At 54.6% G+C, this 27,593-nt stretch overlaps 3 protein-coding genes across 3 annotated transcripts; 1 reads left to right on the top strand and 2 right to left on the bottom strand.

Moving 5' to 3' along the window:
- Positions 1 to 4,110: 4,110 nt before the first annotated feature.
- VOLCADRAFT_102894 (uncharacterized protein) lies at positions 4,111 to 5,967 on the bottom strand (the record flags this gene model as incomplete). The annotated part of the gene is made up of 2 exons (XM_002946248.1): positions 4,111 to 5,538; positions 5,843 to 5,967. 2 exons carry the CDS (start codon positions 5,965 to 5,967, stop codon positions 4,263 to 4,265), a joined length of 1,401 nt encoding a protein of 466 aa, XP_002946294.1. The 3' UTR covers positions 4,111 to 4,262.
- A 431-nt stretch (positions 5,968 to 6,398) lies between these two features.
- Positions 6,399 to 9,904, bottom strand: VOLCADRAFT_86429 (uncharacterized protein; the record flags this gene model as incomplete). Its single annotated transcript, XM_002946249.1, has 3 exons — positions 6,399 to 6,517; positions 8,245 to 9,524; positions 9,780 to 9,904. The coding sequence occupies 3 exons, from the start codon at positions 9,902 to 9,904 to the stop codon at positions 6,399 to 6,401; spliced, it is 1,524 nt and encodes a 507-aa protein (XP_002946295.1).
- Positions 9,905 to 16,755: 6,851 nt separating this feature from the next.
- On the top strand, positions 16,756 to 23,139 carry VOLCADRAFT_86430 (uncharacterized protein; the record flags this gene model as incomplete). Its single annotated transcript, XM_002945894.1, has 9 exons — positions 16,756 to 17,108; positions 17,353 to 18,651; positions 18,966 to 18,990; positions 20,712 to 20,851; positions 20,934 to 21,001; positions 21,151 to 21,161; positions 21,502 to 21,589; positions 22,479 to 22,559; positions 23,018 to 23,139. 9 exons carry the CDS (start codon positions 16,756 to 16,758, stop codon positions 23,137 to 23,139), a joined length of 2,187 nt encoding a protein of 728 aa, XP_002945940.1.
- Positions 23,140 to 27,593: the final 4,454 nt, after the last annotated feature.

A 27,593-nucleotide genomic window follows, 5' to 3' on the forward strand; every position in this document is an offset into this window, starting at 1 on the left:
GCGTTGGTTGCTTAGACAGGTTCCTTGATGAGCAGGGATACAGAGAAAGTGGGCAGCTGCAGTCTAGGGCCATATATGTGGTTCAGTGGTGTGTAGTAGGTGTTCACTAGGAAAACAGGAAGCAGTGCAGTAGTAGTGTGGAACAGGTCACAGGTGAAGGTTGATGAAGAACATGTATGTATAATTGCATGCCAAGACAAGGTACTGATGTTGCTGTGATGATTTTGGTAGCAGCCTCCAGACTTGTAAAGAATAGAGACAATAGATGCCTGTACAGGTACAGGCCAGCTGGCTGTGCACTATACTGCACAATTCCACATGATGAGCAAGTGAGGTGACCAGGGCGACCCAGACTGTTGTGTATAATACATACTTATGTATATAATTCCTGACGAATGTGGTTTTGTGCCTACCCATGCAGTACAAGCTTCTATCCCCAATGATGGCAAATAGATGCTGATGGCATGAATAATGAAGTCAGAGAGATATCCAAAAAAAGGAAAGGTGTGATTTAACAATGGACAGGTGTAACACAGCAAAGGCGTAACCCGGGATGCTCAGATTGGCATTTGCGTCGTTACATTGCCCCCACTTAGCAATGGACGTCCTCGGCCATTATTTCGAGCACAGGAGCCATCCCACCTCGCGCCAGTGCGCTGGTTTATCCATTACACCATGAAATCGCCAATTTGCGACTTGCTGGTTGCCAGAATCGAACCGCCGACCCGAAGTTTATTTCGGAATTCGTGCGGTCCCGTCTCGATACCATTGTAACACAGCAAAGGCGTAACCCGGGATGCTCAGATTGGCATTTGCGTCGTTACAACAGGGATCATGTAAAAGCTCATAACATTTACAGCGTCTGAACCTCAAAACAGCAAGTAAAATCCTTAAACAGCAGTTCAGCAAATTATGTAATGGCAACAGCCAGTAACATGATGGAACTTCCTTTCAGCATGTCCCTGCTCGTAACAGCTTTCAACGCCTGTTAGCAACTACAGCCCTTGGCACCGCTTAACAACTTAAGTGAATTGAACAATTGCTAACAATTACCTTCCCTAAACCCTAACAGCCGTCAAAAATTCTTTCTCAGCATCTGGGTGACCCAACCAGAATGAAACATCCTGTCAACAATATCCTGCTGTGGCAGAAAGCGCTCTGTTACAGGTCCTTACAGCTTCTAACAGTCCCTAGAATCAGACAACTGTTAACTTAAAAAAACCTAACAGCCGTCAAAAATTCTTTCTCAGCATCTGGGTGACCCAACCAGAATGTAACATCCTGTCAACAATATCCTGTTGTGGCAGAAAGCGCTCTGTTACAGGTCCTTACAGCTGCTAACAGTCCCTAGAATCAGACAACTGTTAACTTAAAAAAACCTAACAGCCGTCAAAAATTCTTTCTCAGCATCTGGGTGACCCAACCAGAATGTAACATCCTGTCAACAATATCCTGTTGTGGCAGAAAGCGCTCTGTTACAGGTCCTTACAGCTGCTAACAGTCCCTAGAATCAGACAACTGTTAACAGTGTGGGCTCCAGGTACATGTCAGTCACAGGGCCTAACAGGACCAAACAGCCTCTAACCCAGTGTCTAACTGGCTGTTATGCCACGTTGACAACTATCGTCAGCAGCTGATAATGAGCCCGGCTGACAGCCCCGCCTAAGAAGTTAGCCGCTGTTAGACCCCCTATGAGTTGGTAGGGGGACAGCAAGCGCGTCTGCATACTGTTGTATGCAGACGATGTTAGTCTGCTAGCGACGTCACTAGAGCGAATGTCTGAGTTGCTACATCTTGTGGACTTGTTTTGCGAAGCCTTTGGGATGCGACCAATGTCTCAAAGTGTGGAAGGCTTGTTTTTGCATGTGATGGCACCCAGCAGTCGGAACTTAGCGAGAGATGTCAACAGTTACGGCTATCTATCAGGCCAGGTAGTACCTGCCAAAGATAGCGCTCGCTATCTGGGCTTGGTATACGGCCCAGAACGGCCTTTCAGTGCGTGCCGTCAGCAGTTATGTGATACAGGTCGGTCCGCTATGTTTTTCTTAAGCGCAAAGCTGGACTCAATGAAGCTGTTTGCCCCCGACGTGCGAATGCGGTGCTTTGCAACCCAAGTCCGAGCAATTCTGTTGTATGGCTGCCAGGCGTGGGGCCCTTTTGCGCTGGCACAGGTCGTGGACAGGGTGGGAAGGCGGCGGGATAAAGCCAACCTTGCGGAGGGCATGTTCGAAGCCTGTTTGAAGGATAGTGCAGTCCAGCTGCAGATTTTATTCATGAGGCAGATAGTGGGGGCAGAGGGTTGCAAAAGGGGTCTAATCCCCCAATCCTGGGGGTGGGTAGTGGTCAGCCATCCTCCCATCCTGGCTGGGGTGACCGATTCCCATCCCCCATCTTAAGGCCCGGTGCTAATCCCATCCCTCAAGACAGGTTTCCCATCCTGCCAGCCAGGGTCCCATCCCCAATCTCTTCAGCCAGGGTTTCCAATATGAGGCCCGTTGTGGTGCTGGTGACCATGGGCATGGGCTATACCTGGACAGCTGATTATGGTGCTGTTGGGCAGGGGTGCCTTGCTTTGTGAAGACATCTCTCGGTGTTTGATTTACCATATTGCTGACCCATGAGTTGAAGTGTGTGAGCAAAATCGACCATGACAACGTGCATGTTTGGTACTGGCTTTGGCCACCATTTAAACACTTTCACCAGACGCTGTGAGATGCACCATCAGTAACACCACGCCAAGTAGGCAACTATGGACAACTACACCATCCATCCTTGGTCTGTTGCAGTCCTGTCAGTATTCCCCATTCTGCACCTGCAGCCTCACCTTACAGCAGAACCCCCCATCCTAATCCTCCAGCTGTGTCCCCAATCCTCACCCTATGGCAGCGAGCCAATTCTAAACCTGCGACAGCCTGCAATCCCCCTCCTGTCAGCCAGGGTCCCATCCCCATCCTTGGCCAGGGTTCCCAATCCCATCCTCACCCCGACAGCAATCCCCATCCTAAAAGTAGTGTAGCACGCCTCATCCCTAATCCTTGCCTTGGGCCTCACATCCCATCCTGACGTCGCCACCCTATTCCCCATCCCGCCTGGCCAATACCTGCTCCCAATCCCCAATCTTTGCAACCCTCTGGTGGGGGCGGCACGGCCATCCCACCGGCTGTTGTATGCGGAGCTGGCTGAACTCCCTTACAGTATTACATGGTGAAACAGATCCCCCGTTTCTGGAACCGCCTTCAAAGCCAATGGGGTCCATGCAGTTTTACGGCAGGAGATAACCGATGCCCTGACCAACCCGGAATGGGAGGGTTGGGGGACCTCAATGTTACGACTGTTTTCCTTCTTTCCAACCATGTCACACACACACACACGCAAGGCAGCTCCGCATTATTTAAGAGTTCTCAAAAGGCCAAGGTAGGTACTGAGGAAATGGGGGCTCCCAGGACCCGACACCAACACCGGCAAGGGCGAGACAGCGGAGCTGGTTGCCAGTGCCGACAAGCCAGGTGGTTGTGGGCGGGAGGGCGGCAATGTGGATCCAGTTGAATTCTCGACAGGAGCGGAGTGGCGGGCAAATTGGGGAACTTCAGACGCCAGATTTCAGCTGCAAAGAGTGACACGAACCCAAAGTCCAGGAAAGGCATACACAACTACGCAAGTCCGCACTTACGCACACACACACATACATACACACTAACACACACCAAAGACGTCCTATGTTCCTTGTATATGATTTCCTTCACCCTCCCTTTCACACTCCCGTCTCAGGTATCAGCTTCACGAGTCGTCTGTGGTTCGTTGTCCTCGCCCCAATGCAGGGCATACCTTTTCATGCTGGTTCAATATAGTACTACGCCTCTGTACTCAATGCCGTGAACTTCCCAAGCCGCCTCAAGGCAGCCGAACAACCCTGCCTGTCAGCATCCGTTCTACTTCAACCACCGCCCTGTATATCGCGCGTGTAAGATATAGTCCTAACCGCCATAGACAAGATACACTGTCCCTGAACGCGACCGGCTCCCGAATCAGGTCAGCCACCAGGCATGGACAGCGGACTACCAGCTGTCGCAGATCTCCTTCCCCCAACAGTGACCCCTAGGCGTTGTGGACGTTCGCCTCCCCCGGTGTTCGCCTTCCCAGACACACACACACACACCAAGCAGAAGTCCGCATAGCATGCTGTATATGCGCCTGTGCGATCTTATGGTATGAGGATGCTGTGCCGGCTAATCCTACCTCGCTGTCCATCATGCCAAAGCATGTCAGGGCATCACAACCAGCTCCCGAATCAGGTCAGCCACCAGGCATGGACAGCGGACTATCAGCTGTCGCAGATCTTCTTCCCCCAACACCACGCTCTTCCTCTGCCACAGCAGCCGCAGCTTGAGCTGTGGCAGCAGTGACGTCATGCCGTGCTGCTCCGCCCAGAGAAGATCCGAAAGCACTGATCCGGGGGTCACCTTCGCCAGCAGCCACTTCTGCAGCTGCCCCATACAATCTTGTGGCATCAAAAGCCGATCCGCGAGCAGTACGGCAGTCCGTAGCAGCTCATCTGGCATGTACAGCTCCCCCGTGTACATGTAGGCCAGCAGCCACTGGAATGCAGCCGGGTCGGCATCGGGCAACTTAACATCCTCAGCACCACTGTCTGCAAAGCCGCCTCCCGGCACCAGCAGCTTCTCGAAGTACTGACTGTGACTCACAAGGGCCGAACGGTATGCCACGAAAACAGTGCCATCACACGTGTGAATATTGACGGTGGCTGGGTTTACATCCGCCCCTGCTGCACACAGCAGGAGTGTCCGGTGCAGCTTCGAGAGGGCGGCAGACGGCCTTTGCCTAGGCGCTGAGTGGCTAGCCTTGATGCCGCCTGATGTGGGGCTGCTGGGCCCCAGCTGGGCCCCTCGGATAATCGTTAGCCTGGAGCCCTTAGCGCCCACAGCCAGCTCGCCACTGGGCAAGGCAGCAATAGAGCACTGGTCTGTTGGGAGCCCAGTAAGTGCCGTACTGACGTAGCCACGAGCACTCATGATGCGGAACTTGTCATGATCTAGGATGTACAGCTGTCGATGTACACCAGCCAGGATGGCAGTGATGCGGGTAAAGCGCGCTTTAGTTCCGGGACCATCCGTGTTGCCGGTCGCCTGCCAGTCACCAGCTACAAGGTTCACCTTCGCTTCAAGCTCACCGGCAGCTGTGTCCATTGGGGTGGTACGCTCTCCTCCGTTGGAATCAGACACATGCGCCGAGGCAGCAGTTGTAGTCAAGGTGATTAGATCAATGCGGCAGATCGCACTGGCCGTCGTGGCAAACAGCTCATCGGTATCATCATCATAGGACAGCCCAGTCCACGAGCCGGTTGGCGGTGTGGAGCCGGGCAGGGTTGTCACCTGGCCGCTTAGGATGTCCACTTTGCGGATGCGCTCGGCTTCCGCGACGTACACACTGCCCTTGCCGTCGGGTGCCAGGGCGGTGATGGTCGAAAAGCGTGCGTCCTCAAGGCTGCCATCACCACTGCAAATGGTCTCCTGTGTGTATCTGCAGAGGCGGCGGAGGATCATTACATGACCATGCATTCCTCGTCTGCAGAGCATCCTCTGGAAATTGACGGGCATGTGTGTACAGAAAGATACTCCTGGCATGAAATTGCTGAGGGGAAGATGACAAACTGGGCTGCGATCAGTTATGCCTACGTCAGTGATGTATCGACACAGTGCCACCATTCCCATCGCCATGCAAACACAAGGCCGCTCCGCTCTGACATGGCGCCCGCTGGAGGTTCCCCCAGTGACCAGGACCAGCATGTACCCCCGGCTGCCTGTCCACAAAACCACGCGCTTACATGTTGCCGGCGACCAGATCCACAACGTTGTTGCTGTCCAGTGAGCACACCGCGTACCCCTTCACGAACAGCACGCAATTGGAGGTGGGTTCGTAGACCGGGTAGCGCACGTAGGTCAATTCCATAGAAAGCTGAACATCGGAGCTCGAATTGTATCGCCATCCACTAACCCCACCCCCGCTGCCGCTGCTTTCAGGACCGCAGTGCTGCAGCTCATGAACCCCCCTGTCATCGAACACGAATGTCTGGGTCTGGGTCGCCCAGGCGTTGCTGGGCCGTACCACTGCTCCAACCCACTGACTACTCGAAGAGTATGGGTGGGCTACCGTACTCGACACGGCATACATTCGAACTTATCCGTTGCTACAGCAGGCCAGCCAACAAGTCTCGGTGCCGCTAGCGGCAATACATCAATAATCTCAGATACAAAAATACTCCCCAGGAACGACAGCAACTGTACCAGCTCCTCAGGAAATTCAGACAGAGAAGTACCAATGGTCAATTTAGGAGATGCCGCATTCAATACTTTAATGTTGCAGACCTCAAACCGCAATGACTAAACCACTTCCTTGTGCCGTATCCGTCCTAGCATGCTGACGGGACCAATGATGTTGTCCAACGCTGCACAGTATTGGAGACGCCGATCAGTGCCCAGACCAGCCGATGCGAGGCAAGCTGAGGCAAGACGAGGCAAGACGAGGCGAACCGAGTACCATGGAGACAACGGGCAGGCCGAGACGAGTGCGAACAGCCTTTTGGTAACATCCCATATTGGATGTGGGATGTTCCTGGCATCTGTGTGCCTGTTTGCGCAATCCTAATCCTAATGTGGTCCGCATGCAGTTACCCCCCAGTCCAGTTCTCCGGTTTCCTCTTCGAATGTAGACATGTAATATGATGCACGCAGGCGCAATGGCATTGCCTGACTTCCATTATGGGTTTTCGATTCAGGTCCGCCATCCGCCTATACCGCTGCCGCCTTATTTGTAGTAACGAAGCACGGCACTGTCGGCGGCACACACGACGATAGAAAACCACCGGGCGACCATACGGATGTGCGACTATCAGACCGCATGTTGTAGTCGTGTTCTCCGTTTCCACTTCATGCCAGCAGTGACGATGCGTGCGCACTCCTCCACCAGCCGCCGGATGAGCCGCCTCGTCCAGTAGTGGTGGTGGCCAGGGTACAACAAGGAGGACTCACAAGAAGATTGTCATACAGGCACACACCACACCACAACACACCACACCACAACACAATACACCACAACACACCACACCACACCACAACACAACACGCAGCCGTCATGTGGCCAACACATGCTAAGGTTTTCATTCCTCGTTTAGCACTTCGTAAGCTAATGCAGTTTCGTTTATGTTGCTGGGCCCTGGAGGCAAACAGAGCACGAAGAGGCAAGTACCATGTCCCCAGGGGGCAGCGGCTTTGCCGCTGTCGTTGTACTAATAGCCGAATCGAGGATGAAAAACACCTGTCCTTAGAATGCCCAGCCTATAATGATATTCGTGCTGAAGAGTGATTCGATCATCAACAGAGCATGTTGGAGGCCATGCCTTGGGAACCCGCACGTCTGGCCAGGATGTTGGAGCGTATGTGGGCTCACCAAAACTCAGTTACCCCCTTTGGACGCTAGTCTGGGCTGATGTGCGGTGTTTCCTTTTCTCCGTGGCATTTAGGCGTTGTAGTATTGCCTTTGGGCCTTCGGCTTGTATGGGTAGTTTTACGGGTATGGGGTAACGCACCCCCAACACACACACGCAAGGCAGTACCGCATTATTTAAGAGTTCTCAAAACGCCAAGGTAGGTACTGAGGAAATGGGGGCTCCCAGGACCCGACACCAACACCGGCAAGGGCGAGACAGCGGAGCTGGTTGCCAGTGCCGACAAGCCAGGTGGTTGTGGGCGGGAGGGCGGCAATGTGGATCCAGTTGAATTCTCGACAGGAGCGGAGTGGCGGGCAAATTGGGGAACTTCAGACGCCAGATTTCAGTTGCAAAGAGTGACACGAACCCAAAGTCAAGGAAAGGCATACACAACTACGCAAGTCCGCACTTACGCACACACACATACATACACACTAACACACACCAAAGACGTCCTGTGTTCCTTGTATATGATTTCCTTCACCCTCCCTTTCACACTCCCGTCTCAGGTATCAGCTTCACGAGTCGCCTGTGGTTCGTCGTCTTCGCCCCAATGCAGGGCATACCTTTTTCATGCTGGTTCAATATAGTACTACGCCTCTGTACTCAATGCCGTGAACTTCCCAAGCCGCCTCAAGGCAGCCGAACAACCCTGCCTGTCAGCATCCGTTCTACTTCAACCATCGCCCTGTATATCGCGCGTGTAAGATATAGTCCTAACCGCCATAGACAAGATACACTGTCCCTGAACGCGACCGGCTCCCGAATCAGGTCAGCCGCTAGGCATGGACAGTGGACTATCAGCTGTCGCAGATCTTCTTCCCCCAACACCACGCTCTTCCTCTGCCGCAGCAGCCGCAGCTTGAGCTGTGGCACCAATGACGTCATGCCGTGCTGCTCCGCCCAGACAAGATCCGAAAGCACCGACTGGGGGGTCACCTTCGCCAGCAGCCACTTCTGCAGCTGCCCCACGCAATCTTGTGGCATCAAAAGCCGATCCGCGAGAAGTACGGCAGGCCGCAGCAGCTTGTCTGGCATGTACAGCTCCCCCGTGTACATGTAGGCCAGCAGCCACTGGAATGCAGCCGGGTCGGCATCGGGCAACTTAACATCCTCAGCACCACTGTCTGCGAAGCCGCCTCCCGGCACCAGCAGCTTCTCGAAGTACTGACTGTGACTCACAAGGGCCGAACGATGTGCCACGAAGACAGTGCCATCACGTGTGTGAATATTGACGGTGGCTGGGTTTACATCCGCCCCTGCTGCACACAGCAGGAGTGTCCGGTGCAGCTTCGAGAGGGCAGCAGACGGCCTTTGCCTAGGCGCGGAGTGGCTAGCCTTGATGCCGCCTGGCATGGGGCTGCTGGGCCCCAGCTGGGGCCCTCGGACAATCGTTAGTCTGGAGCCCTTAGCGCCCACAGCCAGCTCGCCACTGGGCAAGGCAGCAATAGAGCACTGGTCTGTTGGGAGCCCGGGAAGTGCCGTATTGACGTAGCCACTAGCACTCATGATGCGGAACTTGTCATGATCTAGGATGTACAGCTGCCGATGTACACCAGCCAGGATAGCAATGATGTGAGTAAAGCGTGCTATAGTTCCCGGACCATCCGTGTTGCCGGCCGCCTGCCAGTCACCAGCTACAAGGTTCACCTTCGCTTCAAGCTCACCGGCAGCTGTGTCCATTGGGGTGGTACGCTCTCCTCCGTTGGCGCCAGACACATGTGCCGAGGCAGCAGTTGTAGTCAAGGTGATTAGATCAATGCGGCAGATCACACTGGCCGTCGTGGCAAACAGCGCATCGGCATCATCATCATAGGACAGCCCAGTCCACGAGCCAGTTCGCGGCACGGAGCCGGGCAGGGTTGTCACCTGGCCGCTTAGGAGGTCCACTTTGCGGATGCGCTGGGCTTCCGCGACGTACACACTGCCCTTGCCGTCGGGTGCCAGGGCGGTGATGGCCGAAAAGCATGCCTCCCTCCGGTACCCATCACTAATGCAAACGGTCTCCTGCGGCGTGTATCTGCAGAGGCAGGGGAGGATCATTACATAACAATGCATTCCTTGTCAGTACAGCATCCTCTGGAAATTGACGGGCGTGTGTGTACAGATAGATGCTCCTAGCATGTGAGCATGCGGAAATTGTTGATGACAAGCAGGGCTCTGATCTATTATGCCTACGTCAATTACGTATTGACATGGTGCCCGCTGCAGGTTCCCCCAGTGACCAGGACCAGCAGGTGCTCACGGCTGCCTGTCCACAAAACCACGCGCTTACATGTTGCCTGCGACCACATCCACCACGTTGTTGCTGTCCAGTGAGCACACCGCGTACCCCTTCACGAACAGCACGCAATCGGAGGTGGGCTCGTAGACCGGGTAGCGCATGTTGGTCAGTGCCATAGAAAGCTTAACATCGGAGCTCGAAGGGTATCGCCACCCGCTACCCCCACCCCCACGGCCGCTGCTTTCAGGACTGCAGTGCTGCAGCTCATGAACCCCCCTGTCATCGAACACGAGTGTCTGTGTCTGGATCGCCGAGGTGCTGCTGGGCCGTACCACTGCTCCAACCCACTGAGTGTTAACATGATTCCAACAGTATGGGTTGGCTACCGTACTCGACACGGCATACATTCGAACTTATCCGTTGCTACAGCAGGCCAGCCAACAAGTCTCGGTGCCGCTAGCGGCAATACATCAATCTCAGATACAAAAATAGTCCCCAGGGAGAACAGCAACTGTACCAGCTCCTCAGGAAATTCAGACAGATAAGTACCAATGGCCAATGAAGGCCGCATTCAATACTTAAAGGTTGCGGATCTCAAACCGCAATGACTAAAAACACTTTTTTGTACCGCATGCGTGTCACGACATTTTTTGCGTCACGTTCATTTTACCGTCTTCTCTAATCGTCTTAGGTTTATTATCGTTATGATTACGCGAATTTCGTGTTGTCTTATACTCGCGTAAGGTGTTTGGTTCGTATCTTACACTTCGCTGATCGATTTTATGGACGAGAATGCGAATGTACGCTCGTTTTGCGTATGTTTATGTATTATACCTGTGAATTGTCCATTTCTTGTGTGAATGTTTTGTCGCACGGGTATTATGTGCTTTACTTAGGGTTCAGCTGGTCCGCAAGTTTTAAGCCTTGGGTCCGGAGCGGCGGTAAGATGCTTGCATTTATGACAGGGAAATTTATTGGCTACTCTTGCGTCTTACTGCGGTCTCCAATGCGCGTGGGCGATTTACGCCCTGTTCATCTGCCTACTTGCATCGCGGCTGATCTCCTTCTCCTTAGGTTTAGATTAATTAGATGTAAACCACTGATTCCCGGTTGTCCTGAATGTGCGATCATTCTGATGCGTTTCCGTACCGCTGTCGTGCCCAGGTCGATGGCTTAGCCTTTCTTGGCACTGACGCGACTAGCTCCGCGCAGCCTTCCTTTGTTCCTGGATGGGGCTTACGTGGCGTGGTGAGGTGTCGCCGAGCTATTGTGTTGTCCTTTGCGCTTGCGATAGACGGGCCCGTCTCCCCGCAGGTCCCTCTTCGCACTGGCGGCCTCGGCCTTCAGGGGGGTCCGCTTTCCTTGGTTGGATTGTCGGCTCCATCTCTCGAGTCTCCGCCTTTGGCGCCTTCTGTGGGTTATCCGTTTGCTGGCCCCTGTTCTGTGTGCAATGTTGGCTGATTATCGTGTCTCGCTTGCCGTAGGGGTTCTTTCTTGGCCCTGGGGTTGTCGCCGGCGCCGCCGCCGGATCCGCTGGGCCCCCCGTTAGCCGGCCTTTTCCGCTGGGCGTTCCTGCCCAGGTTGGTAGAGAAGTCCTTTGGCTGTTGGCCCGCTCTAGCGCTCTCCTAAGCGATTCTCTCGGACTGCAGGCACCTGCCCCCTTGGGTGTGGCTCGGGGTCGCCTAGACCAGGTTATCGCTCGGCTCCGCCCTTCGCCCCTCATTTCGGCCGCGGATCAAGAAGCGTCTTACCAGCGGGGTCTGGCCGCGGCCAACCAGATGCTCCTTGGTGCCCTAGCCTCTTCTACGGTGTCCCGCCAGGATGGTGCCGTCACCGAGTTCCTGAGTTGGCTTTCCAGCCATGGTCGTGGTCGGGACTGGTGGAATTGTACGCCAGACGACGTGCTCGTCTATATGACGGTTTGGTGGCTGCCCCGGCATCAGGGCCGAAGTGGCGGCCCCGTTGGGCCTGCCGCCGTTAAGTCCCACCTGTCCTGCCTGAGTGGTTTCTTCAGCCATGTGGGCCGGGGTGGTCGATTCGACGTCTCCACCGGCCAAGGCAACCCTTGCGATTGCATCTGGGTTGAGGATTTCCGAGCTTCGTATCAGTGGTCCCAGGTCGCCGGGGGTTACACCGAGGTTTCGGCCGTACCCTTGTCTTATGACAAGTACCGTGCTCTCGTGGGCTACTTGTGGTCGCAGGTGGTGGTGACTGATGAAGCTTTGCCCCGACTGGTCTTCCTGCGGGACCTGTTGTGCATGCTTCTCCTGTGGCAGACTGCCCAGAGGGGTCACGATAAGGGGTCCGCAGCCAATGCATGCATATAATCAAATCGCAGCTGTAGGTACGCGCGGCGCATGGGGGAAAGCAGGGGCAGGCGACATTCCGGGGATACGGACGCGCAGGGGCACCTACTAGATCCAACCCATGCTAGGCGGGTCAGGAACACGTAAGGTCGCATTTCGGTCCCGCCGGGGCTTCGCGCGCCGATTCGCCGCAGCCAATGCATGCATATAATCATAACGCAGCTGTAGGTACGCGCGGCGCATGGGGGAAAGCAGGGGCAGGCGACATTCCGGGGATACGGACGCGCAGGGGCACCTACTAGATCCAACTCATGCTAGGCGGGTCAGGAACACGTAATGTCGCATTTCGGTCCCGCCGGGGCTTCGCGCGCCGATTCGCCGCAGCCAATGCATGCATATAATCATAACGCAGCTGTAGGTACGCGCGGCGCATGGGGGAAAGCAGGGGCAGGCGACATTCCGGGGATACGGACGCGCAGGGGCACCTACTAGATCCAACTCATGCTAGGCGGGTCAGGAACACGTAAGGTCGCATTTCGGTCCCGCCGGGGCTTCGCGCGCCGATTCGCCGCAGCCAATGCATGCATATAATCAAACGCAGCTGTAGGTACGCGCGGCGCATGGGGGAAAGCAGGGGCTGGCGACATTCGGGGATACGGACGCGCAGGGGCACCTACTGGATCCAACCCATGCTAGGCGGGTCAGGAACACGTAAGGTCGCATTTCGGTCCCGCCGGGGCTTCGCGCGCCGATTCGCCGCAGCCAATGCATGCATATAATCATAACGCAGCTGTAGGTACGCGCGGCGCATGGGGGAAAGCAGGGGCTGGCGACATTCGGGGATACGGACGCGCAGGGGCACCTACTGGATCCAACTCATGCTAGGCGGGTCAGGAACACGTAAGGTCGCATTTCGGTCCCGCCGGGGCTTCGCGCGCCGATTCGCCGCAGCCAATGCATGCATATAATCAAATCGCAGCTGTAGGTACGCGCGGCGCATGGGGGAAAGCAGGGGCAGGCGACATTCCGGGGATACGGACGCGCAGGGGCACCTACTAGATCCAACCCATGCTAGGCGGGTCAGGAACACGTAAGGTCGCATTTCGGTCCCGCCGGGGCTTCGCGCGCCGATTCGCCGCAGCCAATGCATGCATATAATCATAACGCAGCTGTAGGTACGCGCGGCGCATGGGGGAAAGCAGGGGCAGGCGACATTCCGGGGATACGGACGCGCAGGGGCACCTACTAGGATCCAACTCATGCTAGGCGGGTCAGGAACATGTAATGTCGCATTTCGGTCCCGCCGGGGCTTCGCGCGCCGATTCGCCGCAGCCAATGCATGCATATAATCATAACGCAGCTGTAGGTACGCGCGGCGCATGGGGGAAAGCAGGGGCTGGCGAGATATCGGGGATACGGACGCGCAGGGGCACCTACTGGGAGGTGCCTACCCCCCAAGTAGGGGGGGCGCCCCGTGCCCCGCGCCCCCGTGCCCCGCGCTAGGCGTGTCAGATAAAGGTTAGGCCATCTCCCCGGCCGGCTGACCAGACGGGCGACGGCCGCTGTACCCCAAGAGACTGCATCGCGACAACGCGGCCTTCGAAGGCCTCATCGACCGGCCCCGTCGCCCATCAGTAGTGTTATTAGTTTCTATTTATCAAAGCTAACTGGTTGGCTTTCGGCTTTCGGCTTGAGACGGTTACTTGGCAGGTAACATGGCCGCGCCTTGACCACTTTTCAACCTTTAAACTTAACCAAACGTATTTCAACGTCCATATTTCAATGCGTTATCTTTCAGATTTCAGAGGACGTGCAAGGGGTCGGGCCGAGGAATTCGGCAAGGCGTCCGGCTCATGACGCAAAACAAAATCCATAAGGAGACATAATATATATTGTATAATATAAATAATGTATAATATGTTTAACCTCCTCCTCGTGGCGCGTTCGGTTGGCGTTCGTTGGCGGTCCGGCGGAGCTCATGTTACTGGACCCTGCCGTACGCTCGTCCCCAGTCCGGGGGCGTATGCTACCTTTTGATTGCCTCCTGTGATCGACAGCGTGACTTCGGTTTTTATAGCCGACAGCGAGCTTGCTAAGACCGCTTTACGGCTCTAATCAGAACGTTCTAATCAGAACATTGTAAGGTTCTTTGAGCTAGACAATAAGCCCTGTGCGGTCCTCCCTTGTGTACACCGCATAGGTAACATCCCTAAACCAGCCGAACTCCTGTGTGGGCCTCTCAACGCCCATATCCTTCACGCCGGGCAAACTCAGTCGGTAAGGTAAACCTTTATTGCTGCTGATTGATTGCCTGGAGGGAATCTTGGCCCCTTTCGTGGGTTGCTAGTTGCTGCGCATTACGACTTGCCCATTTTTGTGCCGTCTAGTCAGCATCCAAGCTACCTGCAGGACTTCGCCAGACCACCCTGCTTGCAGGCGATAAGTCAAAGTAAGCTCCGATGTCGTTTTTGACGAAACGCCTTGTATGTAAAGTGATGAGGCTGGCCCATCCAAAAAGGAGCACAAGAATCGATGACAGGACGGCAGTGACAGTATTGATGATGAGTACAGGGTGGGGAACGAGCCTGGTGAGCAGATTCTGATGGCGGATTTCCCCGCACAGAATGAACAGCTTGAGGATGTGCAGGAGGTTCCTCAACAAGGGGTGATTATGGCGGAAGAGCCCGGTGTCAAAGAGGGGAGCAGAAGGCGAGCACACAGGTGTCAGCAGTAATGAGGGTAGCAACGACGGTGCAGCTGGAGGGGGAGATGTGGACCAACCTGGCCGCTACCCGTTGTGTAGCAACCGTGGCCGCATACCTCCCTAACCGTTATGCACAAGCAGCAATGTTGGAGAGGTGTGCGGAAATCCAAGCACCCTATCACGCAACAGATCGGTCCCCCCACACTCGCCTATTTCCTCCTCCCACCCCACACACATACACGCACACGCATGCACACTCGTGTCTGGCTGGCGGCCTGCTGCGCTGACTGGACGCTTTGCTGCTGTCAATGGAATCAGTTGTGAAATACCCATGGCCTCGAAGGCAGCAACTTCAAAGCTGCTGTTCTACGTAAACCTTCCGGCAGTGCTCCAGTGGAAGCTGACCCACCTAGCATGTCAGATGCCTCATGGATCATCCTTTGACCAGGATAAGTCTTCACGGCTGGTTATTTCCCAGGTGCCGCAGTATTGCTCCGATTGAGCTTGACTGGCGAGGCGTAGCCAGACCATACTCAAGGATGTGGAACGTCAGATGAGTCAAGGTAAAACCTGCCAGTCGTGGAAGGCCTGTTGTGGAAGGTTTCAAGACTGACAGCCTACACCATCGTCTTAAAAAATGATAACAAGCTTTTATCTTCGACCTATAACTTATGTGGGTATAAGCTAAAAGGTACTGACCGGCGCCTGCAGGCCAACAGGTATGCTCGCTGATGTCTTACAGGGAAAGGAGCTTGGAACCGGTTCCACAATGTGCAGCTCACAGTTCATGCATTGTGACAACGGACCTGTCCAGGTGAAGAGGGAAATGGCAAAGCTGGAATGCGCAGGGACCTCACTGAAAACCGGCGCAAGGAGTGCATTGGCGAGACATTACAAGTTACGGTGGGACCTCCGAAGTGAAAGGGTTCTCTATCTGTAAAACGCTTTAGTGGAGGTGTTCATAAGGAAAGCATGGCCACGGAAGATTGAAAACCGTAAAAGTGCAGACCCGTGCAAGGACGACGCGCCCGTAGATCGCGGCTTTCTTTAATAGCACCACCAGGGAAATCTGATGCGGCGTGATGATCCTAACTCCTAATGGCCACACCTGAGATAGCCAGTTGGCGTAAGGACCGGAGCACGGCCGAACAGGATGACGAAAACGATTACGTGCCCTTGCCAACCGCATCTTGACCAAGGGCTTTGGGAATGGCGCTCCGTCATACCGCTTTGCGCGAACGCTTTCAACTCCGCCTCGTCAGTATATCACGGTTTCCCAGCTGAACGCGGTCCGCTTGTGCTCAGTCGTCGTGTGTGCCGTCGACAGTGCCGTGCTTCGTTACTACAAATAAGGCGGCAGCGGTATAGGCCTACATTCACTCGCGTACTCGCACGCTCACCGCGGATGGCGGACCTGAATCGAAAACCCATAATGGAAGTCAGGCAGTGCCATTGCGCGTGCGGGCATCATATTACATGTCTACATCCGAAGACGAGACCGGAGAACTGGACGGGGGTAACTGCATGCGGACCACATTAGGATTTGGATTGCGCAAACAGGCACACACATGCCAGAAACATCCCACACCCAATATGGGATGTGTACCGAAAGGCTGTTTGCACTCGTCTCGGCCTGCCCGATGTCTCCAGGGTACTCTTGCCTCATCTTGCCTCGTCTTGCCTCGTCTCAGCTTGCCTCGCATCGGTTGGTCTGGGCACCGATCGCCGTCTCCAATACTGCCTAACGTTGGACAACTTCGTAGGTCCCGTCAGCATGCTAGGACGGATATGGCACAAGGAAGTGGTTTTAGTTATTGCGGTTTGAGATCCGCAACCTTTAAGTATTGAATGCGGCATCTCCTAAATCGACCATTGGTACTTATCTGTCTGAATTTCCTGTGGAACTGGTACAGTTGCTGTCGTTCCTGGGGAGTATTTTTGTATCTGAGATTGATGTATTGCCGCTAGCGGCATCAAGACTTGTTGGCTGGCCTGCTGTAGCAACGGATAAGTTCGAATGTATGCCGTGTCGAGTACGGTAGCCAACCCCTACTCTCACTATTCGAGTAACCAGTGGCCTGGAGCAGTGGTACGGCCCAGCAACGCCTGGGCGACCCAGACCCAGACATTCGTGTTCAATGACAGGGGGGTTCATGAGCTGCAGCACTGCAGTCCTGAAAGCAGCGGCAGCAGGGGTGGGGGTAGTGGATGGCGATACACTTCGAGCTCCGATGTTAAGCTTTCAACGGCATTGACCGACGTGCGCTACCCGGTCTACGAGCCCACCTCCAATTGCGTGCTGTTCGTGAAGGGGCACGCGGTGTGCTCACTGGACAGCAACAACGTGGTGGATGTGGTCGCCGGCAACATGTAAGCGCGTGGCAGCCGTGGGCACCTGCTGGTCCTGGTCACTGGGGGAACCTGCAGCGGGCGCCATGTCAATACGTAATTGACGTAGGCATAATAGATCAGAGCCCTGCTTGTCATCAACAATTTCCGCATGCTCACATGCTAGGAGCATCTATCTGTACACACACGCCCGTCAATTTCCAGAGGATGCTGTGCTGACGAGGAATGCATTGTTATGTAATGATCCTCCGCCGCCTCTGCGTAGGTACACGCAGCAGGAGACCGTTTGCAGTGGTGATGGGTACCGGGGGGAGGCACGGTTTTCGGCCATCACCGCCCTGGCACCCGACGGCAAGGGCAGTGTGTACGTCGCGGAAGCCCAGCGCATCCGCAAAGTGGACATCCTAAGTGGCCAGGTGACAACCCTGACCGGCTCCACACCGCCAACCGGCTCGTGGACTGGGCTGTCATGTGATGATGATGCCGATGTGCTATTTGCCACGACGGCCAGTGCGATCTGCCGCATTGATGTAATCACCTTGACTACAACTGCTGCCTCGGCGCATGTGTCTGATGCCAACGGAGGAGAGTGCACCACCCCAATGGACACAGCTGCCGGTGAGCTTGAAGCGAAGGTGAACCTTGTAGCTGGCGACTGGCAGGCGACCGGCAACACGGATGGTCCCGGAACTAAAGCACGCTTTACCCGCATCACTGCCATCCTGGCTGGTGTACATCAGCAGCTGTACATACTAGATCATGACAAGTTCCGCATCATGAGTGCTAGTGGCTACATCAGTACGGCACTTCCCGGGCTCCCAACAGACCACTGCTCTATTGCTGCCTTGCCCAGTGGCGAGCTGGCTCTCTGTACTAAGTACTCCAGCCTAAGGATTATCCGAGGGCCCCAGCTGGGGCCCAGCAGCCCCACGTCAGGCGGCATCAAGGCTAGCCACTCCGCGCCTAGGCAAAGGCCGTCTGCTGCCCTCTCCAAGCTGCACCGGACACTCCTGCTGTGTGCAGCAGGGGCGGATGTAAACCCAGCCACCGTCAATATTCACACGCGCGATGGCACTGTCTTCGTGGCACATCGTTCGGCCCTTGTGAGTCACAGTCAGTACTTCGAGAAGCTGCTGGTGCCGGGAGGCGGCTTCGCAGACAGTGGTGCTGAGGATGTTAAGTTGCCTGATGCCGACCCGGCTGCATTCCAGTGGCTGCTGGCCTACATGTACACGGGGGAGCTGTACATGCCAGATGAGCTGCTGCGGCCTGCCGTACTTCTCGCGGATCGGCTTTTGATGCCACAAGATTGTGTGGGGCAGCTGCAGAAGTGGCTGCTGGCGAAGGTGACCCCCCAGTCGGTGCTTTCGGATCTTGTCTGGGCGGAGCAGCACAGCATGACGTCATTGGTGCCACAGCTCAAGCTGCGGCTGCTGCGGAAGAGGAAGAGCGTGGTGTTGGGGGAAGAAGATCTGCGACAGCTGATAGTCCACTGTCCATGCCTGGTGGCTGACCTGATTCGGGAGCCGGTCGCGTTCAGGGCCATTGTATCTTCTCTATGGCGGTTAGGACTATATCTTACACGCGCGATATACAGGGCGGTGGTTGAGGTAGTACGGATGCTGAGACAGGCGTGCCCTACAGGCAGGGTTGTTCGGCTGCCTTGAGGCGGCTTGGGTAGTTCACGGCATTGAGCACAGAGGCGTAGTACTGTATTGAACCAGCATGGAAAAGGTATGCCCTGCATTGGGGCGAGGACGACGAACCACAGACGACTCGTGAAGCTGATACCTGAGACTGGAGTGTGGAAGGGAGGTGGTTGTTGCGAGGCAATCATGTAGTGCTACGAAACCAACAACTGCAATTGACCAACAGCAGGCGCGGCGCAAACTCCGATGCTGTGGTGAGCTATGGGACTTTCCATTCCACATGGTTGATAGCCGTAATAGAATTGCGCCATCTGGACATACTTGCTAGCTAGCTGTAATGACTGTGTGTGTTTAAAGCGCCGGACGCCTCCCAGGTCCTCAAACTGCTTTCACCATTTCCTGATTGTAGGGGAATCCCCCCATACCTCATCCCGGCTCCGGACTACAGCCAGTGAGAAACGAATCGTCGACCTCAGCGCTATCGGGGCTCATGACCTGTTAGAATGCGACATGCAGTCGGGTAGGAAATGATCCCGTTTCGTGTTTACTTATACGTGCTCCCAAGCTTAGCTCTGCTCATTGGCTCTACTTAATTAGCAGGATATATCGTAGTACTTGTGTCGTACGATGCATTTACCACAGATCATCCATAACGAACACTTAACATCTTTCACCAATGTTCCGACCGTACCTCAACACTCCCCCTCGGACGGAACACCATCATCGTCCGTCACTCATCACCTCACATCCATTACGACTACGAACTTGCTCTCAGGCAATTGCTTCGTCCGCACATCTGCCACCATACTTTCAGTGGGGCAAGACTCGAACCGAACCTCACCCCGCTCAGCTTGCTCATGAACAAAGTGATGTACCACGTCGGCGTGCTTCGACCGCCTCTCCGTGGTAACATGGTTCTTGATCAGGCTGAGCGCACCCTGGTTGTCATCCCAGATGAGCATGCAATCCTGCTCAAGATCCAAATAGCACATCAGCTTGCGCAACCACAGCGCCTCTCGTGTAGCAAATGCTGCAGGGATATACTCGGCCTCAACGAACGATGCAGTCACAGGTGGCTGCAGGCGGCTCTTCCAGTCAACCACCGCACCATTCATTAGGAACACAAAACTCCTTGGTAGGATGGCGGTTATCCCGGTCCGTTGCCCAACCAGCACCAGAAAAGCCTTCCACCTTAACACCTCCGCGCTTGTACGGCAGTCCGTACTGCACCGTGCCTTTCACACATCGCAGAACACCTTTTGCTGCCTCGCAGTGCTGCTGAGTGGGTGCCAACATGTATCGCGCCAGCTTGTACACAGCCTGGGCGATATCAGGACGGGTGCTGGTAGACAAGTACATCAGACCGCCCATGAACTCACAAAAGCGCGTTGCATCATCCAGCACAGGCTCATCCGCCTTAGCTGCCCTCAGATTGGGCTCAGGGGAACCACCTTCTCCTTGGCATCAGACAATCCAAACCGCTGGACCAGCTCCGCCGCATAGTGCCGCGGCGTTAGCTCCAGCTCACCCCTGACCCAATCACCCGCCCACCTCAATACCCAGGAAGAGGAAGAGAGATACCTCCCCCAGGTCACGCATATCAAACTCCTCCATCAGCCTTTCCTTCATCCATACAACCTCAACCTTGTTGCTACCCACAATCAGCAAGTCGTCCACATGGGCAAGCAGCCACATGGTGTACGACTCACTGTGTACAAAATGCGTCAGGCGCAATACCCTAGAGATAACGACGTGATTGCTCGTCTACCCCTGGTGCATAAGTAGCTCCAAGCTTATAGCCCATAGCACGCTCGCATTCAGACAAGGACAACGTGCCGTTATTGCCAGACAGAGAGTCATGGACGAGTCCCTGAGTGTGATGTGTGTACGTGTGTGTGGTGTGGTGTGTGCCTGTATGACAATCTTCTTGTGAGTCCTCCTTGTTGTACCCTGGCCACCACCACTACTGGACGAGGCGGCTCATCCGGCGGCTGGTGGAGGAGTGTGCACGCATCGCCGCTGCTGGCATGAAGTGGAAACGGAGGACACGACTACAACACGCGGTCTGATAGTCGCACATCCGTATGGTCGCCCGGTGGTTTTTTATCCGTTCAGGTGAGGAGGGAGCGGACGGGTTCGCGTTCATGGCGTATTGGCAAGTAGGCCACCTGTCATGCTGCCCGTTACTTGGCCGCAGGACACGTACCAGTACGACATGCACATCCAGTCGATCCTACGATTGCCTTCAGATCACGCAGTTAACAGGTAGAGGAGATAAGAAGATTGTTTCGGGCGTGTGAGCCCCGTCTGAGGCACTGTGTGTTTCCCCTTTTCCGTCATTTCCTAGGCGGTGGAGGCGACCGACGACGTCATCCACGTGCTGTTGCTCGTACGGATGGTTTCTTGCCGTGCAGGTAAATGGATGGTGGGGTTGGGGTGGGGCTCGCAGCGGATTGGCAAGGACTACCAGATCTATTAGGAATGATTGCACTCTGCCCCTATTTATGTGCGTTGCATATCGTTGTCACGCTGGTTTGTGGGCGTATACGGCGGCGGCGGTCATGGTGCTGGTTCATACTGGAGCACATCATGCAAGGTGGGAGCGTGTGTGGACGGGACACGGGGGGGATGTGTGCGACTGGTGCATATGCGGTCTGGGCCCGGGATACAGTAATCGGGCCCTACGACTGTGTTGCCGTACCATTCCATTTGCCGCACATTGTTCAGCACCTTTTTTATTGTGTTCTTCTTGCCCTGATTCGCAGGATTGGGTGAACTGCATAGACCGGTTTGGCCGGAGGCAGCCAGCAGCGGCAGCAGCAGCAGCAGTAACAGCACAGCAAAACATCAAAGGTCAGTTCCAAAGCCCCCGGCAAACTGAAGGTTTTTTGAGAGTAACGATAGAAAACCCAGGTTTTCTCTGAACTCAGAGGAGTTGGTTGTGTGTGTTAGTACGGCATGTAATGCCAGTTAAGGAGGTCGCTCGGTGTGCTATAGAGTATTTTTCGGGTTTCGTAGCTACATGCGGGTGTCGCTGCTGAGAGGCGTTAGGTGTCCAGGCCTAGTGGATAGCCTCCCGGTAGCTGGAGCCTCCACCCGGCCTATACCTACCAAAGGAAGACTTATTTCAATTGCTTGCAGGTACCCTTTTTAACGTATGATGATTTCTCATGAAAACTAAAACTGGTTTGGCCGGAGGCAGGCAGTATCAATGTTTTAAAGGTTAATACTGCCTGCCTCCGGCCAAACCAGTCTGAGCAGTTCACCCAATCTCGCGGATCAGCGTAAGAAGAACCCGATAAAACAAAGGTGCTGAACAATGTACGGCAGTCTGAATGGTACGGCAATACAGCCGTAGGGCCCGATTAGTTGACTCCCTGTATGCCGGACCCAGACTGGATGTGCATCTGTCGTACACATCCCCCCCATATCCCGTCCACACACGCTCCCACCTTGCATGATGTGATCCAGTCTGACCCAGCACCATGACCGCCGCCGCCGTATCCCCCCTCCACAGCCCGAAGCCGTAACAGCCATATCAGTCATACAGTATTGAGCAAAACGCCCGCTCTGGCCAGAGCTCAGCCGCCATCCCGCGTGTCGTGATGCCCAACTATGTTTTCCCGCCAGCTGTACGACAGCTGTACATGTTGTTGTCCGTCTTGCCTGGCCATCCTGCTGACCACCTTCTGTGTCCCTTCCTTGTCCCTCTCCCTTTCCCCATGATGTGGCTACTTCATAGGCGTGGTTGGACGGGGCATGTTGCCCTCGGGACGCGCGAGGGACTCGTTGCTGGGCCTGGACGTGCCTCAGAATGCTGAAGGTGAAGGCGAGTGGGTGATTGGGTATACGATGGTGCGTAGAAAAGGTCGGCGGGTTATTTTGTGGTTTGGGAAAGGGTTGGGTCGTTCGTGCGGGTGTGTGAGCATCGAGCAATCATGGTTGGCAGACGGCGGCATCAGTAGCAGCAGCAGCAGTAGCATCAGCAACCGCGGCAGCGCACCAAAGGGTGTAAATGTATTTCCAGTGCGGATTAAGGCCAGGGATTAGGGCACGGAAGTCCTTGGTACGAGCTTACCACATAGTTTCCTTTCATAAGGGAACCAAAGGTTGGAAAGGCGAGGTAAGTTTGCCAACAACCTATCCGTTTGAGCAAGTATCGATGGAGGACAGAGGGTTAATCCGCGACGTTGATCCGCACTGGGATTACACCCAAAGACTTTAGGAAAGGCAACCGCCGTGGGCGCACAGCGGCCGTGAGCGCACAGCGCGCACCTGCAGGCTTTGCGACTGTGGGGCGGTTGAAGACGAGATGCATGCTCGTGTGGAATGCCCGGCGTACACTACTACGCGGGCTAAGTACGAACGTGAACTCGCGTTTCAAGGGCGCGACATGCGCATGATTATGACCCCACTCCTGGCACTAGCCAGGTTCCTCTCGGAAGTCTGGGAGACCCGGCACGTTGCTCTAAGGCGCTTCGTGCTCAAGCGGACGAGGGAGGACGATGATGGTCCACCGTGTAACCGCACTAAAAACGATTTACCGTCCATGGGGCCCCCGGCTTTTGCGGACACCCCGCACAAGTGCTTGTGCGGAACTTGTAAACTAGTAAACTTTAGGAAAGGTTTCTAGTGTGCAGCGAACCTCGGTTATTTTTGATGATCTCACTTTCAGAGCTGCTGGCCACCTGCTAAACATGGTACTGCTCGGTTTTGGTATGTGCTCACGCGCACGCCATTGGTTTTACTTTGCATTTCGTAATCAACTTCCCGTCCCCGCCTTGCTTTCTTTCCCTTGGCAAGCATCGCTCGCCGCTTCGATATGACCCGATCATTGGCAGGTCCCATGCTTGACGTGTCCAAACACACGCTCTCTCTCTGCTTGCTTCTCATTATTCCGCCCGCATGAACCTGGGGCTGCAACGTGAGCGGTCCTGCTGCTACCACTGTGTCTCCTGGAGGTGAGCACGCTTGAGGGTTGCGACTTCTGGCACGTGTGTCCGGGCAAATGTCTTTTGCAAATGTGTATACGGCATGGACCCGGCGATGTTGGTGAAGGAGGAGCCACCCACACGGTTGCGGGTGTGTCGAGATGAAGCCAATGCAGCGGCAGCGGTGGTCATAGAGCTAGTGGCGGTGGATGCTGTGCTAGGCATGGATAGGCCAGCAGAAGGGCCGGCGTCTAACATGGATGCAACGGTAGTACCACCTACGTATCGGACAGTCCCGACTCATGGATTTGGCGCAGCAGCGGCAACACACGTTGCCGCAATGACACTCGTGCTTTGTGTGTATGTCATTCTACGGATTGCAGCATCACGAGAAGGCTAACAGTTCAGTCAATAATGATTATGCTATGGCGGCTGCGCGCTTGCGACGATCCAGACAGGTCTACACCGCCGTCGCAAGTCTGCCGACCTTTACGGTTTGAGGATTTCAATAACAAGTGTGTCCTCCAAACGTGGCGGCGTTCTTGTGCTTGCACTCCTATGCCGTACGGACTGCCCTGCGAATCAAACTGGGGTCAAATGGCTGCACCGGGGCCGAGCCCGTTTCCGGATTTGAAAAGCCGGTCACCTGTAATCTTGAACCTTTTGGAATTTCCCTGGTACGTTCCAGGTTGCCGGGGAAGCAGTTGACCTTTTAGATGAAGATAACGCAGATTTTCTTTTATTTCTTCCTTATTATTCTTTATTTTCTTTCTTTCTTATTTTTTATTTTCTTTCTTAGGGTGTCAGGCATTGGCCATTTCTTCCGTCTGCAGGAAAAATGGTTTCCAGCACTGTGCACCTATGCAACCGGCCGCCACGTAACCTAAGCTGAATATGCATCAGCACCTGATGTGCAACCTCTAGTCGCTGCACCTATCGGAGCCCGTATTGCCCCATACACATTCACCATACATCCCGCAGCCAGAGGGTTGCAAAAACGGTCTAATCCCCCAATCCCGGGGGGTGGTAGTGGTCAGCCATCCCCCCATCCTGGCTGGGGTGGCCGACTCCCATCTCCCATCTTAGGGGCCCGGTGCTAATCCCATCCCTTGAGACAGGTTTCCCATCCTGCCAGCCTGGGTCCCATCCCCAATCCTATGGCCAGGGTTTCCAATCCCATCCTGCAGCTGTGTTCCCCCAATCCTCATCCTGCCAGCCAGGGTCCCTTCCCAATCCCTTCGACCAGGGCCATCCCCATCCTGCAGCTGTGTTCAGATCCGAAAGCTGTCAGCCAGGGTCCCATCCCCATCCCTTGCCAGCTACAAACCTACTCCTTACGTTTACACAGGTGCTGTAATATCGGCTTTCTCTTTAGGCGTAAATCAGGGGAATGACCAGGGTTATTTTCTATTTCCGCGAGATATTTTTCTCTTGCTCTATGGCTTATTTCCTCTAGCGTCAAATTCCGCCCGGCTGTGTTCGTTCCGAAGCAGACTGAAGCGACAAACGCTCGTTGAAGCGGATCTCGACTGAGGAAGAACTCGCATCACAGAGGTCTACGTATCTAATTGCACACTGGCTGCTATTGCAAATCGCGCGTCCTAAGGGGGGAAGGACTGTTATGTTCGAAGGACGGCCACAGCAACAAATTATAATGCTGTGGTTAGAATGGCAGAACGTACAAGGGTGTTCTGTCAAAATGTCCATGGCTGGGAACGTGCACCATTGGTTCAGGTTCATAGCGCAGGAGTTCAGCTGCACATTCCGGCGCCAACATTCCACGTTGGGTGCGCCAAAGCGCTACGATAAACAACCTGATAACATTACATCAAGCCAGACAGTCCAATTGGAATGCTTTTGAGTCGACTTGGACTTCTGCGCAAGAATTGCTCCTATGCACTATAATGTGCAGAGTTACGTGGAGTTGTGCCACAACAAAACAAAACAATAAAGACTGCAAACGTGGAGTTGTGCATACTGGCTTGGGAATGCGGCGCGGCATGATGCGGCCAGCATCTTCGCGCCTTGCAACTTCAGCTCAGTTTGCATGAATATAACCAATAAAACATCACAGTACTAGAGAAGCAGTTTGTATGAGGAAGTAACATGAAAGCTTAACAACTAACTCCAGGGTGGGCCTCACTTTGAGCCAGGACCCCCAAAGCGGCTTGCTGTTGATAACGTTTTGTTGGCTTAGATGCGACGGAGCGAAGCGACCGGATCTTCTAAGGCTGGTTCTGTGGTGCTGTCGTACAACTGTGTCGCAGTGGCGACTTCATTCTTGCTGCTCTCCTGGTGAAGTCATTATGCCTTCACGCAGAAGAGCATACAGCCTTGTCCAACTAGTCAGCGTGACAGGCTGTACTTGGACCCCCAAACCGGCTTGCTGTTGATAACGTCTTGCATGTTGATACGCCTCCTGCGGACTTGTCCCCCAGTAGGGTCTGCAGATTGCATACAGATTACGTTCGGGTCTTATTCAAAGTGTCCCAAACTTCGTCTTGGAAGACGCCCACCTTCTTAAGCGCAAGCTAGTAACAGCCCGACGACCGTTTGTTATCTCTTCCAGAATGGCATCCGATGGTGCCCTGGGTGTGGATGTGCATGGGCCGGACAAGGTAAGAACGGGGTTGGACTGCGTCTGACTGAAGAACTGGCACCAATGGTGCACGTTTCTCACATTTACACCAAGTCGCGTTCCATGCCTGTTCTATTCCCAATGGTGTTAACCTTCTGCAGAAGCGTCAAAAGCTGGCAAAATTGACGGGGTTGGGCTTCGCCAGGGACATGGCCGAAGTCATCGTGGAAACGCTTGGGATGGACCCCATCGGGCAGTCGGCCGATGCCGGAGCAGGACTTCCTTGTGTTTGAGTTTGGTTAGCTATGGTACGCGACTTGCAAGCAGGACTTCCTTGTGTTTGAGTTTGGTTAGCTATGGGACGCGACTTGCAAGCAGAACTTCCTTGTGTTTGAGTTTGGTTTGCTATGGGAAGCGACTTGCAAGCAGGACTTCCTTGTGTTTGAGTTTGGTTAGCTATGGGACGCGACTTGCAAGCAGGACTTCCTTGTGTTTGAGTTTGGTTAGCTATGGGAAGCGACTTGCAAGCAGGACTTCCTTGTGTTTGAGTTTGGTTAGCTATGGGACGCGACTTGCAAGCAGAACTTCCTTGTGTTTGAGTTTGGTTTGCTATGGGACGCGACTTATAAGCAGAACTTCCTTGTGTTTGAGTTTGGTTAGCTATGGGACGCGACTTGCAAGCAGGACTTCCTTGTGTTTGAGTTTGGTTAGCTATGGGACGCGACTTATAAGCAGAACTTCCCTATGGCATACTCCAGGCCGGTTCCGGCCCGGTTCCGACCTAACGGGTCCAGTTAACGAGATCGGTAACCGGTCGGTAGGATTACCGGGCGAACCGTTATCCGTTAACCGTCCCCAGTAATCGGTAACCGATGTCGGTAACCTGGCATGAGCCAAAATGAAATTAATACTGAGATATCTAAGATGAGAATGTAGTATGAGTAATGCTAAAAATTACTGCGGGCTATGCGAAGCTTGAGCCGGGTTAGCTAAGGCGTAGGGCCTTACGGCCGTTTTAAGTGGTACGACTTGAGGCCGGCGATCCGTGTCCTCAGGATCGTCTTTTGCATAAATAGCGCGTGTTGCAGGTTTTCTGTATCTTGTTTTTGTTGTTCAGCACGCGCTGAACAACGAGGCAGGTCCCGCGCCTTCGGCGCGCTTTCTGTTTTTTCCGCTGTGCTTTCAGCTCTTCAGCAAGACCCATCGGGTAGAGTGCCCTGATTGAAGGAGCACCATTATCGCTCCGTCGTCATCGTCTTGAAGATCATGGCAACCGTAGCAGTATCCGTCCAAGCCGTTTTAGCGGTTTTTGTCGTTTTCTGCGGCGTTGCTGGCGCCATGATGCCGG

Source organism: Volvox carteri, assembly GCF_000143455.1.
Source record: "Volvox carteri f. nagariensis unplaced genomic scaffold VOLCAscaffold_1, whole genome shotgun sequence".
In the NCBI taxonomy this organism is placed as follows: domain Eukaryota; kingdom Viridiplantae; phylum Chlorophyta; class Chlorophyceae; order Chlamydomonadales; family Volvocaceae; genus Volvox; species Volvox carteri.